This window comes from Anas platyrhynchos, chromosome 15 (assembly GCF_047663525.1).
Source record: "Anas platyrhynchos isolate ZD024472 breed Pekin duck chromosome 15, IASCAAS_PekinDuck_T2T, whole genome shotgun sequence".
Lineage (NCBI taxonomy): Eukaryota > Metazoa > Chordata > Aves > Anseriformes > Anatidae > Anas > Anas platyrhynchos.
The window spans coordinates 17,042,135-17,059,544 of record NC_092601.1 but is presented as its reverse complement, the minus strand read 5'-3'; the positions used below and the strand labels follow the sequence as shown (position 1 = coordinate 17,059,544).

Below are 17,410 nucleotides of genomic sequence, written 5' to 3'. Positions count from 1 at the left end.
GGCATTGGCATGTCATTCACTGCAGAAACCGAGGCAAATGACATCATTTAATTATAAAGAGCTTATTGTGTTTCATGCCTTTTCCCGGTTAAATAAACACACTTTAATGATGTCAACAGAGACTGATTCATTTGCGCCCCGTCCAGGATATTGTTTTTATTTTGCAACATGAGTAAAGGAAGTACTTTGCTTGAAAGGTCACCTCTGCATCTGATGGTTTTTAATCTCTTGGTAATAATAAGTCACAGCAAGCATTGCTGGAAGTGAAAGGATAAGGTGAAAGCTCTTCAAAGAGGAGCTCTCGCTGGCTTTGGGTTCTCAGAAGCAGACTGTTTCTGTTCCAGATCATTTTCAGCCACCCCATTCCGCCCTCAAGTTGCAGAACAGACTTACATTTAGTACATATTAATGAGGAAAAATTCTATTGAAGCCATAAAAGTAAGGTGGGTGAGTGAGATTGCAAACAAAACCTCTTCAGTTTTAGTCTCAAACTTGGATTCAAGTTAACAGTTAACTTGTTCCTGTATTAAGTGCCAGACATTTCTTTGGAAAACACTGTTTCTTCCAGCTCTTCATACGCCCTGCTTTCTCAGGAACAGCAACTGGCAAAAAAAGGGAAACCTCCATCCAGGCATGAGACAGAAGAATTTATTGAACTGGGACAGGCAACGGCTGGCAGAAAGGTAATTTCGGTAATAAAAAGCGTGTACATTGTGCTTTGTTTATCTTGCTGTTCTGCTTTGCTCAGAGTTTACACGCTGGCACCGTCCCAAAGAAATTACGAGTAAAGCAACTCCGGTGGGGACAGAGCAATCTCTAGGCTACAGGTGAGTTGCAACCATCCCAGCTCCCAGCGAGCATAATTACCTGCCTCTTGGCTTAGGGAAGCAAAACCTTACCCAAACAGATCTTGCTTCTCTTCTTTTGAGGGCACGAATGCTACCGGCCCTCCGATGCTGGTTCTCAACAGATACTGTGCTTCCCTGCGTGGTTTTCCACTCCTCCACTGCTGACGTGTGCCTTCTTGCAGCGTAGCTCAGAGAGCCGTGAGATTAAAGGTTCCCTCACGGATTTGTTAGTGGGTTGAGATGCCGTGCTGCTTACCAGGTTGTCACCCGACACCGTAACCGCCAGCAGCGGGAGGACAGAGGACAGGGAGTTCTGGGATCCATCCGAACACAATACCGCGTTCGAGAGCTTTCCACCAGCCACTGGCAAATGTTCAAGCCACTCCAATATTTGCACTTGTGGGAAGCCCCTGGAGCACTGAAGATACGGAACTGCCCCATCCTGTTGGGCCTGACTTCTGTCACTTACAGAACAACCGAAAGCTGTTGTGTTACACCTGCTGGTTCGATTCTGCTTTCCCTTCTTCTGTTCAAGGAGCAGGATGCCCAGGCAGATGTGGGGGATCAACGCACCCACAGCCCGCTGAAATTCACGCCCCTAGCAGCCTGTTTTGCTTCCCCAGGTCATCCCCCTTCCAAAAAAAAAGGGATGTTAAGAGAGAGGAGCTGGGCCCAGGCACTTCTCCTCTGTACTGCCAAAGTCCTGCCCCTGCTGAGCCCACCAGCACTCAGTGAACACACAGCGGGGGCAGTTTGGAGTTTCTAAATCTTTACTTGACTCATCTCAGACACAACCACCACTTGTTTAAAAACAGAGAAAGAGAGAGACATACAAAACTGAGAGCAATCATTCCCCTTTTATACATACATACTGCCAAGTGTCCCAGAGACCCTTTCCAGCAGCAGGGCCAAACAGCTTGTGCTTCCCTCTTCTGTTCCCTTTTGATGTTTGGCCGCTTTTGTCCATTCAAAAGTGAAAAAAAAAAATACAAAAAATGCCCCCTTTTTCCTTTTGAACTTAACCAGCAGGTATTCTGACCTTTAGTGAGGAGAAAACACAATGCCCCCTGCTTGCTTGAATAAAAAAAAAAGAAAACAAACACACACAGAGAGAAAAACCAGAGATGCATATATAAATACACACAGTCCTACAGCAGATCAACGTGACGACACCGCTGTAATCACCGTATGTGAGGCACACAAGAACTGTTCTGGTTCGCTGTCACATGCCCATGGTCCACAAACACGACTGCAGAGCAATGTGACAAAAAAAAAGCATGTAAGAACGAAAAGTAAACTTCTGACACCTTTTTCTCTCTGTTCGGCCAGGAGAGGTTTCCCTGACCCCGCGAGCAGAGCTGCTCCCCTCCTACTCCTTGGGGATTTCAAACATGCAAAGGCTCTTGTACTTCTGCAGCAGTTCGTTTTTGGTCCGGACCTGCTCCCGCAGGCTCTGCAGCTGCTGCTGCTGCTGCTCCGGGCTGACGCTGATGCCGGGCATGGAGCTGATCAGCTTCCTCATCTCCTGGAACTTGTTTTTGAGTTCATTCAGCACCTGGTGAACATCCTGGCTGTCCTTGTCCATGCTGCAGAGGAGAGAAAACAGAGACACTATTCACACCTGCTATTGGAAAGGTGCCTTCAGCCTGATGGGGGAACTGCCATTTCCAGTGTAATCACAGCTTAAACTGGAATCCACGGGGAAACCTTTGTTCCTGGTATTTAGCTACACACACCTCAGTCACCTCTGACAATAAAATAACCACAGATAAATAAACGGACTGGGTAGCCTCTGAGACAAACTGCTTTCCTAGTAATTTCCAGCACACAATCCAGTTACCTTAGGTCCCATTCCACCATTCAGGAGTTGGTTTAGAGCTTTAAAACATTACCACAAAATAGGCTAAATCTTTTCTTTTCGGTCTCTCTCTTTGGGGCCAGTAAGATTATGCATGCGTGTTGTGTGTAGGCACCTGTGAAAAAAAGATCTCAGGCTCGCCTGTGACCTGTTGCCGAAGTAATCCAAAAAATCAATGCAGTCAAACAGCTTGACAGCAGAAAATGGAAATTGTTCCCCAAAGTATCAGAGAGTGTCCAATGGCAGAGAGAATGGCACTTTGGAGCTTTAAAACGACTCTCTGGGGATGTATACCTAATAAAAGAGAAGCGACAGCTTATTTTTTAAGAGCAGCACAATTGCTTCTGCAGCCAGCTCTGTGCTTTTCAGGGATCAGTGCTGTCTGAAGCAGTGTCTGCCCTCAAACCCTCATTAGTATCTGCCTCAGCTTCGTTAGCAGCAGCGAGGAGTTTTACGATTCCAGGCGAAAGCAAATCTCAGCTTCCAGGGCGCCTGCTAATAGTGAAAGCGGGATTCTAACGGCCTTTGAAATCTGGGAGCCCGTTCAATAGCCAGCCCTAAAAATAAACCTCCTTGGCATGACCAGGGCTGAGAGGTGCTTGATTATAACTTTGGGGAATCGTGACATGGCTGAGAGCAAAACTTTTAACCAGATGGTCCTGTTCGTTTCAAAAGGCTGTCGGAACAAAATATTCATTACTCTCTTCTAAATAAAACTGCAGCTGGTCCGATAATGTATCCCCATTATGCAGGCATCTACGGTCAGGTCAGCAGTGGAAAAATACAGGCGCACACACACGTTGCACGTCTGGGGAAGGATGGGCTGACACTGCCTTTAATCCACGAGAGCTGCAGGGTGGCTTTAAAAGGGCCCTCCGGGTCTCTCCGAGGCTTATTCCCTTACCTGCACCTAGAGAACGGCTGGTTGCCTGTCCAGGTGGTTGATCCAAATGAATAATTCTTTTTTTTATATTATTTTTTTTTTTCTGATGGGTGATTTCCCTGCTGGATCAAGACATTGAAGTGACTCCCTCTTTGAGGGCAGGGGCAGAGGTGAGAGGAAGAGCGGAAAGAGATTCAACCACCTGCAATAACCTAGGATTAAATGCGATGTCCAGCCACAGCCTGTGCTGAAGGAGCACATTTAGGACCTCCCTTAAAGGACAGAGCTCTTTAAACCCCTCGCAGGATTCCCCAGTTGTCCTTCACTGGTGTCACTCCATCACGTCCCACCGGGGCTCCTGGTTACACCAGCACAACCAATTAGTGGTAGAGCCACGTGCTGGGACCTCCCAGGCAATGCCATTTGTTTGCACAAGGGTGAAAACAACAGCAAGCCCTGCCTGGGAAAACTTTCTCGGGACCCAAACGACAGGAAAGAGCACGTGGCCTTGAGTGTAAGCAAATTTACGCGATATATCATCGCTCCTGAACACCGAGTCACCTTGGAGGTGAGGTGTCTTCAGGGCTGAGTCAGTGTCAAAACAGCAGGGCTGGGCTCCGTGTCTAGTGGCAGTGTTAAAGGATAATACGTTTGCCATCTGTCAGGGCCATGATGTGGCACATCCCACACCGCCTGGCTCTGCAGTCCTGTGTGCCCGCAGCACCGCTCGGCACAGCTGCATCGGCTCATGGAGAAGCCAGGTGCCAGCCCCACGGAGGGAGCAGGGTGGTGGGAGTGGGCGGCTCGGCAGGACAGGGCACAGGATATCCTGGGAGCTGTCATCTGTGGGTCGTCACGACCTGCTCGGTGACAAATCGCAGGCTGGGAGGTCTCGGCACGGGGCTCCTGCCCGCTTTGCTTATGCACAGGATTGCAGCTGGCAACGGGCTCAAGCTCCCCGCTGTGGTCTGGGCAGCTCAGGCAGGGTCAGCCTCAGGGGGGAAACTGAGGCTGGGGTTTGTGTTCTCATGTCTGCCCTGCATCTGGTGTGGCAGGGGGGTGTCTTTCCTTACCATGGCTCTCACGGTGCAGTTGTTAAGGGCGAACCTCTCTCAGCACTCAGGTTTGGTACAAGTGAAGCACTACCAGGACACAAAGCAGCTTCAGCTCTCATATAAGCATGCAGGGAAAGCACAGTTGGTCCCGTAACTGGTAACAGGGGAACTTGTGCTTTCCATGCCCAAGTGAGAGCACAGCGATGGCCCTGGATGGATGTTCAGTGTCATGCTCCTGCTGGGAACTCATCTCCGATGGGGCCACCCTAGCCCCAAAACACCCCAGTTTTCAGGATCCTTTGCCCATAAATCACCGATCTTGAACCAGGAAGCGATCCATTCAGCCTGTAAGGCTGCAGGAGCCATCCCATTTTTTACAACACCCCAGAAACACCCTGTGCTGCTGCTGCTGCTCCAGGACTGCCTGTACCTTCTGGGGCCATTATCAGCAGGGTTACACAGAGCAATGACCCAGCACAAGTGGATGTCAGCACCCGGGCACCACCTCGGTGACCCAAACAGCGCCCGGTACGGGTGTGCCACCCTTCCCACAACCCCAACCAGGAGGCAAAGAGCAGGGGAGACACTGAGGGGACCGAGAAGGATCCTTAAAAAGTGGGCACCCCACTGCCCCGCTCCCCACCCGGGGCTCTCCATCCCCGGCTCCCCGCAGCCCGTTACCATTTGATGATGTCGTGGACGAGCGGCAGGAAGGAAAATTCCTCCTGAACCGGCGGAGGGGGAGGCGGTGGCGGCTTCTGCTCGGCGGGGGGCTCGGCCGATGGCGGCTCCTCGGCGGGGGCCCGGGTGGCGGTGGCGGAGGCGGCGGCGCCCCCCGAGGCCATGGCGGCCCCCAGCCCGCGGCCGCGGCGCTGCTCAGTGACGGCACGGGGCGGAGCTCGGCCTGGGGATGGGCCGGGGAGCGGGCCTGCGCCGGGTCCTGGGCTCGGTTGGGGCCTGGAAACGGGGCTGGAGCCTGGGGCTGGAGTTGGGAGGGGAGCCGGGGGCACGGGGGTGAAGCCTGGGGGCCGGGCTGGAGGTTGGGGCCTTGCGCTGAGGCCTGCGGTAAGGCCCCGTGGGTGAGGCTGGAGCTGGGCCTGGCGCAGTCGTCTGGGTTGGAAGAGAGCTCCAAAATCATCCAGCCACAGAATTAAAGCAGTTTACATAGTCCAGCCTCTGACCCAACGCTAACAAGCCCTCCACTAAACCGTATCACCAAGCACTACATCTAAACATCACTCAAAGACCCCCAGGGATGGTGACTCCACTGCTTCCCTGGGCAGCCCCTTCCAGCGCCTCACAACCCTTTAAATAAAGAAGTTTTTCCTAATATCCAACCCATGCCAGGCTCTGGATCTGTTCTCCCAGCTCTACACCTCACAATTTGCACTGATCATCAGCAGATCGGGGGTGTCCCCAGCCTGTCTGCGTCCCTGCCTTTCCCGCTGAGCCTTGCAGGAGGAATTGTGTTATTCTGTGTTAAATCAGTAACCACTGCACCCTTCTACCCCAGCAGGGTTTGGTTGTGTCCATAAGATCTCAGCTTTCTGCCGTGTTTTTTCATTAACCGCTGTCCTTAGTTTAACTTTAACCTAACTGAGGACAATGCATCGAGGTGGCTGCCGTGCTGTTTTGTAACACCTTACCCAGAGATGCCTCCACAGGAGCTGGCTTTCTATGTGAGGGAAGAAGCACTGGGTGTATCTGTCAGAGGGATGGAAAATTTAAATGTTGGCAGAGAGCTGGGGCTTGAAAATGGGGGAATCTGGAGGGACAGAGACAGAAATCTGGTGCCAGGGCTGGGACCTGAGTGAATCTGGGAAAGGGGAAAGAAATGAAGCTGGGAGAGGGGAAAGAAATGGGGTTTTCGCATGCCTGACCTGCAGGTGAAGGAGGTGGCTGCTGAGGGTGCCCTGCCTGGAAGCCAGGAGATCAGGGATGGTGCCCCTCAGCACCACGGTCCTCCGAGTTTGCTTCAGCAAACTGCTGCTGCTACGTTTAAATCGCTCTATCAATACACAGGATTGCAGCCATAATAATGCTAGACATAATCACGAGTTTTGCTTCCTGGATTGGCTTTGAGAAAATACATAATATTTCATTTGCAATAAGCCTCCGTGCTCATCAGTTAGTTATAGGCTGAGGATGACTGGGAAGGCAATTTTCTATTTTTTTAAAGCAATTTATTTCGAAAAGCAAACAGGGGCTATTTATATATCAAATGAGAATGCTGGTAACCATTTGTACACGTGGAGTATTGACTGCTTGCTCTAAATATAGCAGATGCAATTGTTCACTTTGTTCCTACTGTCAGGAATAGATCCCAGCTTGGGCACTGGTGCTGGAATGCGCGAGGAGCCCCATGGAGCCCAGGACCTGCTGAGCAGATCCCTGTGGGAAGGCTGGTGGGATTTATGGTCCTTGGCTGAGCCAAGCAGGAGGTACAGGATGCTGCGTCCTTTGCATGGGGCTGAGCAGAGAGGTTTGTTCCTGCACGTTGTTTTATGGGCTTTTCTAAAGCGAGATTCAATTCGGCCTCACGGGGGTCATTTTCTTCTGTACCGTGCTGGGTTTAACTCTCCCCTTGACTTCATTGAGGAGGGTGGTTAATTGCTAGGCTGCTGGGTGCCTGCCTCTGATGGGTGAGTCAGGCAGTCATTAGGGTAGGTGACAACATGCAGATACCATTCAAACACAACTACAGCGCTGTCAATCAGCATTTCTTTGTGCCGTTCAGTTCCCGTTTTGGTTCACGTGTTCCCACAGCAGCTGGAACAGGCAGCTTTATCTCGGTGGCGTTCAGCCCTGTCCCTGCCTCGCACCTTCCCTTTCTCATGGGAACAGCTCCTTCAGGTGGCCCACTCCCATCCTTTGGGGCTTGTCACGTTTCCTGGCAAGTTCAGGAGAGAAATAAGATGTTTTGCAGTGAGGAAGTGGTGCCAATGGCTCCTCCATCACCAAAGATGCTGGTGAATTGATCAGATGAGACTGCATGGTCACAATTTGAGTGTCAACCTCTTGCCTATACCATGACTGGTGTGTCCATATTCCTGGGGAAGACTGCAGGGACCTCAGTCCTAATCCTCACCTGCCCTTGCAGAGCTCCAGGCTGTGAGACCCTTATCCCCACAGGGTGACTCTTTGATGGCCTGGGTTACGTCCTTGTAATGCAGTTCCTAATAGGTAGCCATCACCCTCAACACGATCTCCAGCCTCCACATCACTTTAAAATCCCGCCAGGGTCTCCATCTCAGCTGGAAGGGCTGTGTCTGGCTGTTCTCTCACCGAGCTGTCATTGCTCTGCAGATCTTCCTAATTTTCAGTCTGGTTTTCACCCACTTTCAGACCCTCAGCTGAAAGGTTTGAGTGAGCAACCTCTGAAAATTCCTAGTGAGGCAGCTAAAGCATGAACAGAGATGCTTAGCGTTGAATGAAAAGAATAACTTCCCCCCTAGATTCGGTGATAAAGCCAGAGTGCAAATGATTGTCCTGTTTTTTTATCGGTATGTAGATTGTGCTCTTTGTATAATTCACTTGCTGGACATCCAGTTTCTGAAATGTGCAGATGTCTCCAGACCATCTGATATCCCACATCTTGAAGCTATCGCATAAGCTCGTTGCTTGCCCAAACATTTGGTTAACCTGTTATCCTAAAAAAACAGCTGATCAAATAAAGCGTGTCTGGAGCCTCTTATTGCCTGTTTCTTTGCAATGCTAATATTATTCTTTTTTTCCTGTCATTTCTATACAAATCATATCTCATGCCTGCTTCCAAAGGTAATTTGGGGGAGTTTTACCACCAGTTATTTAACAGAGCGCCGTGCAGCTCCGTGCCTCTCACCGATGTCTCCTTACAATGACCTGACATTTTTATGAGGATGATCTGGCATTTCACCAGGCCCCTTTCTCTCTGCTGTCCATCTGGAGCTTGCCGTGCGATTGCCACCAGCTCTGTTATCATTTTTTAATGCCCGGCTATCATTGTGTCGAACTTTATCTCTCCATCCTGCCCCGGTACCACATTGTCAACCCAAATTTTCTGTTTAAAGGCCTGCCAAGCTGCTGCAATGGGATAAGTCTGTGACACAATGTCAGGGAGGTGCTGTCAGGGTTGTGGCCACCTGGCATGGGGCGATAGGGATAAAAAGTTGTAGCTCCTGCCGGCCTCTGGGCAAGCAGCCTGTGGCTGTGGTCAGCAGCATGAAAACATCAGTGCTTTTTGCTGTTGTGGCTGCAAGCCTGCTGAGATTGCTGCCCAGCATCCCCCTAATTTTGATCAGGTGGAAATTTGGGCCCATTTCAGGCCCTGGTGTCCCTGGTTCTTTGAGGGATGCTGCCAGGAATGAGGGGGCCATAAGCTGAGCATCATCCAAGCACATCTGAAGCAGCAGAGCCACCTACTGCCAGGGGAACTCGGTGATGTCCCATCCTGGGGCTGCCCTGGGGAGAAGTCCATCGCCCCATGGCCCAGGAGGTGCCACCATGAAGGAGAGAGGCCTCCTCATCCAACGAAGCCCAGCATGTGGGGAAAATTTGAGGCACAGGAGGCTTCGTCCAGGTTGTTCTGGCTCCAGGCTGGATGTCAGAGCCACAGGGCATCGACCCAGCCCTGAAGGCCAGATCTTGAGCGTGCCAAAATTTGGGGGGGAGAAGGGGGACAAGCCAAGGGCGCAGGGAGTGTCCAGCAATCTCATGATGTTTGCTGATGCCACACCACCACTGAGCAAACGTGGGGGGCTGCAGCACCCCCCCATGGGGGAGGTATCCAAGCCAGCGCGTGGGCAAGGAGAGCGCGGAGAGCTTCTTGCACAAGGTCAGCTACGCAGAAACGTGGATCCAGGAAAACACACGGCAGGACTGGCTGCAGCCCCCAGCCTGGCCCATCTCCTGGTGCAGGCAGCTCTGAGCTTTGCTGCCTCCCAGCCTCAATTTTGACACAGTGCAAAGGGGCAAAACTCACCCCGCAGAGCCTGGAGTGTGAGTTAGGGGTGTCAAAAGAGGAAAGTGCCCATTACCACTGGGGAAAATCAGCTCTGGGCCCCTGCTGGTATCGCCCGCAGTGTGCTTGACTCAGCAGTGTCCTTGCTATTATTTGCAAACAATGAGTTAGTCACAAAACACGTGCCGCCAAACACGTGAGGCGGCGGCATTTGGAGATCTCGACATGAAAGCAGAGCCTCGAAGAAATGCTGTAAGAGCCTCTGGCAGTGCCCAGCACCCAGCCTGGGCTAGGAGTGCTTCCTGACACCCCAACTGCACACACCGCGCTTTGGAAAGGTGCTGGAGAGGGACAATATAAAAGTTTGAGTCCCTATGAATGTGGATCTGTGGGTCCCAGAGCAACACTGCCCTGCACGGCCATGGTGCAGGTTTTAATTCTTGCCCTGTTCAGAGAACAGACTTGTCAGGATTGATTTATCCAGATCCATTTATCAGGATCAATTTATCCGGATCCACCTAGCAGGGATGTGTTAATAGGACAGCATTAAGGACGTGATTGAAATCCCCGCTCCCTCTCTTGGTGTCGTTCTTGTTCTGCTAAAGTGGGTCAGGCTTTGTTGATGTGTTTGTCAGGTTCCCTTCAAGCACGGCAGGAAAAACTGTTCTATGAAGAGCCTGAGCAGATCAAAATGCTGCCCTTTGGTTACCTGAGGCATGGGGAGAGGAAATGGGCTTTGCGTGCGCTTTGTTTTGGCACCGCTGCAGAGACACCACGCAAGATTTAAGCCCGTCCTTTGCTTCAGTTGCAAATGCCGTTCTGGTATCACTGGCCTGATTACTGAAGGCAAATTTTACAGGGGCCCTGCGAGATGAATCAGGCAGCCTTGAAGGACACAGTTTGATGTGCCAGAGCAGTGGGTTTCTGGGGCAGCACTGGCGTGGCTGGAGACACGCTGCCTGTGCAAATCAAGGCACCGCGAGGTTCAGTGGTGGAGAAATCCCAATCTGTAGCGAGAAACCTTTTAATCCTTTTTCAGCCTCACTAGCTCCTTTCCTCACCTGGAGGAAGGTGCATTTCTGAGGCCGTGCTGAGAGCAGCGTTTTGGGGAGGCTTCCTCCTGCTGCTGCCTGGGGCCGGCAGCCTGTGGGGCACCGCGTTGTGGCCCCACAGCCCCAGCCCCGCTCCCGGCCCCGAAGGTATCTCCCAGCCCTGTTTGCCGAGGGTTTAATATTTAGCCGCTAATAAACAAAGCCTATCAGGCTTTTCTGACCAGGTAGCTATATTTTCCTGGGAAGTTCGCTGCTCTTGCAGGACAAACAAGCCCAGGATGTGGTGGCACGCTTGCCAGAGATAAAGTTTTCTATGGAAAATGCCCTGCATTCCCCCAGAGAGTGCACCCCACATTCCTCCAGCTCCCACCCCCTCTCCCCAGCCACTCCTTGGGCATCAGGTGGTGATCGGGTACCCAGCCACATCCGAACCTGCCCTAAAGCTCTCCCTGCAGCCTGGCTGCACTCTGATTTATTCAGGGAGTGGTTGTTTATCTGCCTGGGATTGGTTTGGGATTTTGGCTCCAAGCAGCCGTCGGGGAGCAGGGATTACTTCTAGCAGCACTGAAACGAGATGTTTAAACAATGTCAAGGGGAAAAACAAAGAGCCTTCCTTGTTCTGAATTGAGAAATTTGAGAAATTGCCCTTTATGCTTTTTCCCAACAGGAATTTCTCAGCCAGAAGTCTGATTTCTGCCCCCAGGGGAACGTGCCCTGCAGCTCTGCTTGGCAGCTGCCACCGGGTTTGGTGCCCACCAGGTACCCAGGGCTCGATCCGGCCCCGGTGCTGCCCATTTCTAAATAGATAAATGGAAAAAGCTGAGCCCAGCCCCACTTCTCCCATGATGGAGCCTGGCAAGGAGGGAGGCAGGAGCACCGCATGAGGCAGCTCGGTCCCTAGCACCATCCTCTGCTCCGTCCTTAATCTGAATGCAAACAAATATCAACAGGGAGTGACATTCGGCTTCCAGACAACCCCTTCCCTTGTCCTGGCTGTCCTTCCTGCATGGAACAGCCCCTCCTGGCACTGCAGGAGGCTCTCGTGGTGCTCCTGCTTGGTTTGCTCTTCCTCCTGCCACCCCTGCCCCATGGGGATTGCGCCCGGGAGCTGGCCACCGGCCGGCCCATTCCGGCATCGCGCAGCGCCTGCATGGATAATTGCTCTAATTGTTCCTGCTGGATAACGAGCGTTTTTGCATCGTCATCCCCAGCTGCAGAGAGCATCATCCGAGCTGCTATTTCTGGGGCGGAAAGCAGCTCCTCTGGGCCAGCAGAGGCTGAATCAGGCTGGCTCTGGCCGCCTGAAACCAAGCTGCCGCACCAAGCAGCCCCCGCGGAGCGCTGCGTTGCTGGCGTGGTTCGGAGCAAGGCACGGGCCAGGGATGGTTTCCAAAGGGCAGGCTGGACACGAGGGCATGCGACTGTGGGATTTCCAGCGTTTTCATGAAACACAGCCAAAACCCTGTGGATTTGTGTCTCCAAAGTGCGCTTCTCTCACCCAACCTTCTCTCTGCGACCCTGCGGGATGCAGAGGGCTGGAGACACGTGCACACGCATGGATGTGCACACACCTGGGATGGGACAAGCAGCCCCCTTCCCCCTGGGCAGTAGATGGACCTGCTGCAGGGCAGAAACCCCAACTGGACATTGGTTTCTCCACCACAAAGCGCTCTACAGGACCTGGGCACCCATCACCTCCCAGGCAGGGCCAGCTGCAGGAAGCCCGAAAGCCTGAGAAGCATTTGCCAGGAGAAGGGGGTTGTTTTACACCCTGCCTTGGCTTCAAGAAGGGGTTTGGGGACATCAGCGTGGCATAAAAGCAAAAGGGCTTTCCTGCCAGTTGTCACTTGAGCCCCTAATGCTGTCCACAGCCCCTTGGAAATGGGTTTGCAAAGGATGCTGCTGAAAATGCCTTGGGAAAGGGTGGTTCAGGGCTTGAGATAAGAGTCCTATGGACTGGTTAGGCAAGGAGAGGGAGGAAAAAATGTGTCAGGCCAAGAGAAGGGAGAGATAAGCAGGGCATCCGGGCTGGGAGCACAAAGCCGCCAGCCTTCCCGGCGCCATGGGGCTGCAAGGTGGCCGGATCCGGGCTGGGAGAGCCTGGGCTGGTGCCAGCCACGTGGCAGAGCCTGGCCTCCAGCAGGACTTGGGGTGAGGGGACGGGTTTTATAGGGACAGGGTGATGGGGATGGCTCCCCCAGCCCCATATGAGCCATACAACCTGCATTCTGCTCTCAGCCCCGCTCATGGCCTGGCTGCTGTCCTACATAATAGGATTTTGTGTGTGCTGGGGCCATGCTTGAGAGAGGAAGATGCTCATTTAGCCCTATCGATCTGTTCTGTCGGTGACCATATTTAACACCTCTGGGAGCTGCAGTGTGCTGCCTTCCCTTCAGCTCGCTCCTGCTCCCAGCTTTTGGGGCCGGGGTGTACCTCGTGCTGAAGCAGCCTCCTGCCCGGAGCTGGATTTTGGGGAGCCCGGGAGGGAGGGCACTGCCTTCGGTAGCCACCAGGCTAATTGCACATTGCCTCCTAATTGCGGTTCTTGACATTCTCTCAAAACAAAAGGAATAATTTAGCTGGAAGACGGGAAATTCAGGGAGCTGGGAGCATCCTGTGGAGCTGGCAGCAAGGGGGTGGCTGCTGGAGGGCTCATCGCTGGCTCCTGGTTTTGCAGGAGCCCTTCTCCCCTGCCAAATAAGCCACTTGGCATCTTTTCTACCACCGTCCCCTCCTTCCCATCCTGTGCCACATCCACCCTGGCACCCCAGGAGAGAAGCAGGGCACTGAGGATGCTCCCCATGCACACGAAGGCAGCCGAGCCCACGCGCGCGCTTCCCCGGTGCCAGATCCGTACTTGCAGCCGCTGTATATCCACTATAATCCACCCACGGGGTGGCCAGGCTGTACTTGGCTGGGAAGGACAGAACATCCTTGTGATTCGAAAGGTCAAAACGAATGTCAGCGCGCTGTCAGCTTGACTCAGCAGGAATGCAAAGCTGCCTCGGGGACGCGGGGAGCTCGCAGGGACGGTTTGGGGCCGTTGGGTAGGGTGGTCCCAGGCAGGGAGAGGCACAGGGTCCACGGCACAACCGTCCCTGATGATATCGGGATGTGTGAACAGCTTTGCACGCTCAACTTCTGGCTGTTTCAGGTAAATCCAGCAGAGAGGACAGAGGGCACGGGCACATCGAGCGGCACTCGAGGAGGCTGAGCCAGGGCGGATGTCTGGGATTGATTTCCAGGTGCCTTGTCCCTCGAGCTCCTGTCTCCGTGCCCAACGATTTTCTCTGCTAATAATCTCCGCTGAGCAGGTGAAAACACACGCAGGCACCCAGCACAGGGCCGAGGGGATGTTTCGGAGCCCAATGTGCTGACGGCAGGGTCATGCAGTGTTCCTGCCCTATGGATCTCAAACATTTGTCCCCTTGCCCACCCCAGCAGAAAGCCCTGGATGTCAGCAGGACTGGCCCCTCTAGGTATCGGTACCTCACTGCCACGTGCCACCCCGAGCTGGCTGCATTTTGGGGCAGGTGAAATGTTCCCACGTGTGTCCCCAGCACACCTGGGCAGTGGCACGTGCCGCTCCCTGCGCTGCTCCCCGTGCGTGCCAAGCAGCGTTGGAGCCAACACCACCACCACGCCGGGCAGGGCTCTGGTGGCCCCGACCTTTCTGGCTTTGAAAACAGGCCGGGAACAAGCCGCACTTTTGTTTTCAGTTGATGGAGCAGGAACGGGACCTTCGGGCTGTTCCCGGGACACTGCAGCAGCCCAGGGGGGGGCTGTGATGCCGCACCCCGTGCGCAGCGGGCGGCCTCGCTGCACCCTCGTCCCGGCCCCATTTTGTCCTTCGGCGGCAGAGCTCCGGCTCAGGGCTGCAGACAAACTCTCCCCTATCTCACCCGGCAGCAGGGCCGAGTGGATCCCAGCATGGGACAGCCTTCAGGGGAAGCACCAGCAGCTCCAGGCATGGCTCACGTGCCTGGGGAGTTCAGCGAGTTCGGCTGTGCCGCTGGCTGGTGGGACACGTGCCCGCTGCCCCCGGCATCAGGGGGCACTCAGCTGAAACACCAGCGTGCGAGGAATGCGGTCCCTGCCTGGTCTCACCCCTCAAACCTCGCTCGTGGCCCTCCCCGGGCAGCCCCTGAACCTTGGGGATGCAGCCAGGGAGAGGAGGGCGGTGGGTTGGCAGCTTATGCTTGTCACACGGGGAAAAATAGGGCTGGAAAATGGGGTTACCCAGGGACCTGAGGTGCTTCGAGTCAGAGGAATTAGGGACAGTGCAGCCCTGAAGCACCAAAATTTGGATGATGAGCGTTGGGAGCACAGGGCTGGCACCAGTTTGCTGCTGGGTACCGTGGCCACAAGGCGGGCAGCAGGCAGATGACAAGAGTATTTTTATCTCTGATATGGAAAGGGGTATTTCCAAGAAGAAAAGGCAAATCCCTTCATGTCCCCATAGCCAGTGGTTACCTGACCGTCACCCACCGCCTGTCCCCGAGGAGCCCCAGGCAGCTCTCTGCTTCCCGGCCAGCTCCTTATCAACCTCCCACACCCACAGGTAGAAAAACAACCCGCTGCCTTCCCGGAGGAGGCTGTGGAGCTGACCACTGCTGAGAAATCACCTGAACCCTGCCACGTCCCCGTGCCTGGGAGCCACCGTCTGCGCCGAGGGCTGTCCGGCACTTCCCACTGATAGCGCCCGGAGCTACTCGAGTTGCCCTGATTAATTTTGGTGAACAACCAATTCCTAGCAGCCAGCACAGGCTCAGGGCTTTCTTCAGCTGTCTCGCTAGGGAAACACGGGGTTTAAAAGGAAAGCAAGGCTCCCAGGTAACCTCAGCACCAGGGACTTCAGGAGCTCGCTCGGAAAATCAGGTGCATTTTCTGTGCCACGGCACTGAGGCCGATGTAAGGCCGTTCGTGTGTCCCGTGGTGTTTGGCTAGCCTTGTGCTGAGCCCCTCGTCCCTCACGCCTTGTCCCATGTCCCCCGTGCCTTGTGCCAAGGCAGGTCAGGGACCTGATCCATCTGAAAGCCGAGCCTGGCCCGGTGGGCTCGGTGCCGCAGGGCCAGCTCTTGTTTGTGTCTCCGGATCACAGCCCCCGCCAGCCAAAAAACAAGGTCTTTGTTTTCGCTGCCTGACGGCTGACCCCTGGCCCTCCTCGGGGACGGGTCCCTGAAGGCTGGCGGGGATTTACGGCCAGATGTGATTTATGCTGGAGGTGGAGCGGGACGGAGCCGTCGTGGCCAGCAGGGACCCAACAGCACGGCTGTCCCGGCCTGACCCTACCCGGCACGGGGAGAAAACCCTGGGGGCAGACAGATGTCCCCAAAAATGCCTGGAAGCTGCATGGGAGGGAAATGTGTGGGTGCAGGCAATGGGAGAAACCCATCAGAGTAGAGCCAGTTGGGACACGGGCTCATACCCCATAAGAGGCAGCTCTGTGGGGGCGATGGGGCTGTGGGGCCATCACCCCTCCTGGCACCCCCTGCCCTGTTTCCAGCCACATGGCACAGCCCTGGGTGTCTTATAAACCCCAAAATTGATTCTGTACATCCCCAGGCACCTCTCCTCCCTGCACCATCACCCTATCACCCTCCCCTGCCTGGGGGGACAGGGAAGCATCCCCAGATGCCCCCCACACCCCAACATTTTCCCCCCAGCACTCGGCCACCTCTCGCTTCCTCCTCGGCTCCTGCTTATCAGCGTGGGGCTCCAGGGCCAGACCAAACAGCCGCCCCCACAAAGGGAACAGTGGGGAGGTTGGGGACCCAGACAACCCAACAGAAGCTCCTTGTCTTCTGCCGGGTGTTGAAATCCAGCCCCGGGTGCCCCCGGGCGGCTCCAGGCTCCCTTCCCTCCTCCCTGCCCTCCTGGGTGAGAGGTCTGCCTTGCTCAGCTCTGTTTACTAAGCCGTGGATTTTCCCCTCCAGCCGTTTCTGTATTCTCGCAGAACCACCTTGGCCGAGCAAGTGAAAGCTCAGCACCAGTACCCACACCAGTTCCAACCAGCAAGGAGCTGGGGACAGCTAGGGTGCTGGGACACCAGGATCACCCCAAACCTGGCTCTGGCTGGGGGACCCCTGGGGACCACCATCCCCCGGGCATCTGGGACAGGGCTGTCCCCTCCCAAACCTGGGGCAGAGGCGTCCCCTGCCTCCCACGTCACCAGCATCCCTCCTGGGACAGTTGGGGACAGGGGCTGGCCCCCGATACAAAGAGCTTTTGGTGCTCAAATGCCTCTGGGGCAGCTCTGCGTGAGCGCGTTGGGGCGCACGGCCAGCCTGCACCAGGGTCACGCTCTTCCCACTGGGCTTTTACTGCCCGGTGAGCTGCTGCAGGAGGAAAGAGGTTGGTTTATTTATGATTTATTCCTGATGAAATCAGCCGGCACCAGTCCCCAGAGCCCAAGGTTTCGGTGGTGCCAGGTCGCACTCAGTCGTGTGGTCTGAATTTTTGGGTAGACCTGTGGGTCATCGAGTCCAACTCGATGTCCAACTTGAGTCCAACTCCAGCCCTTCCAACCCAGGATATTCTGTGATTCTGTGATTCTCTGATTCTATAATTCTCTGCCCCTCGCCCTGCTCTGCCCCATTTTTGGGGACGCTGTGCCGGGCCCTTCTGCGTGGCCAGGGGGTATCAGGATTGTGCAGCACCCCCACGGTGAGCCCGTCTCCCTGCCCACCACCTCCCACCAACATTTTCTGAGCCCAATGCTCACGTTCACCCAAATTACACACAGAGCTAGCAGTCACAAGGCTATTTCTTTGCC

At 54.5% G+C, this 17,410-nt stretch overlaps 1 protein-coding gene across 1 annotated transcript; it reads right to left on the bottom strand.

Annotated features, from left to right (window-relative positions):
• Nucleotides 1-1,600: 1,600 nt before the first annotated feature.
• On the bottom strand, nucleotides 1,601-5,837 carry MED9 (mediator complex subunit 9). Its single transcript, XM_005011224.6, has 2 exons — nucleotides 5,326-5,837; nucleotides 1,601-2,434 (listed from the first exon to the last, which is right to left on the bottom strand). Exons 1-2 carry the CDS (start codon nucleotides 5,487-5,489, stop codon nucleotides 2,218-2,220), a joined length of 381 nt encoding a protein of 126 aa, XP_005011281.4. The 5' UTR covers nucleotides 5,490-5,837; the 3' UTR covers nucleotides 1,601-2,217.
• Between the last annotated feature and the right edge of the window lie 11,573 nt (nucleotides 5,838-17,410).

Excerpts from the sequence above, each read along its gene's own strand:
- MED9 (XM_005011224.6), bottom strand. The coding sequence starts at position 5,489 with ATGGCCTCGGGGGGCGCCGCCGCCTCCGCCACCGCCACCCGGGCCCCC. Across the intron at positions 2,435-5,325 it reads GTCCACGACATCATCAAATG|CATGGACAAGGACAGCCAGG; the intron begins GTAACGGGCTGC and ends TCTCCTCTGCAG.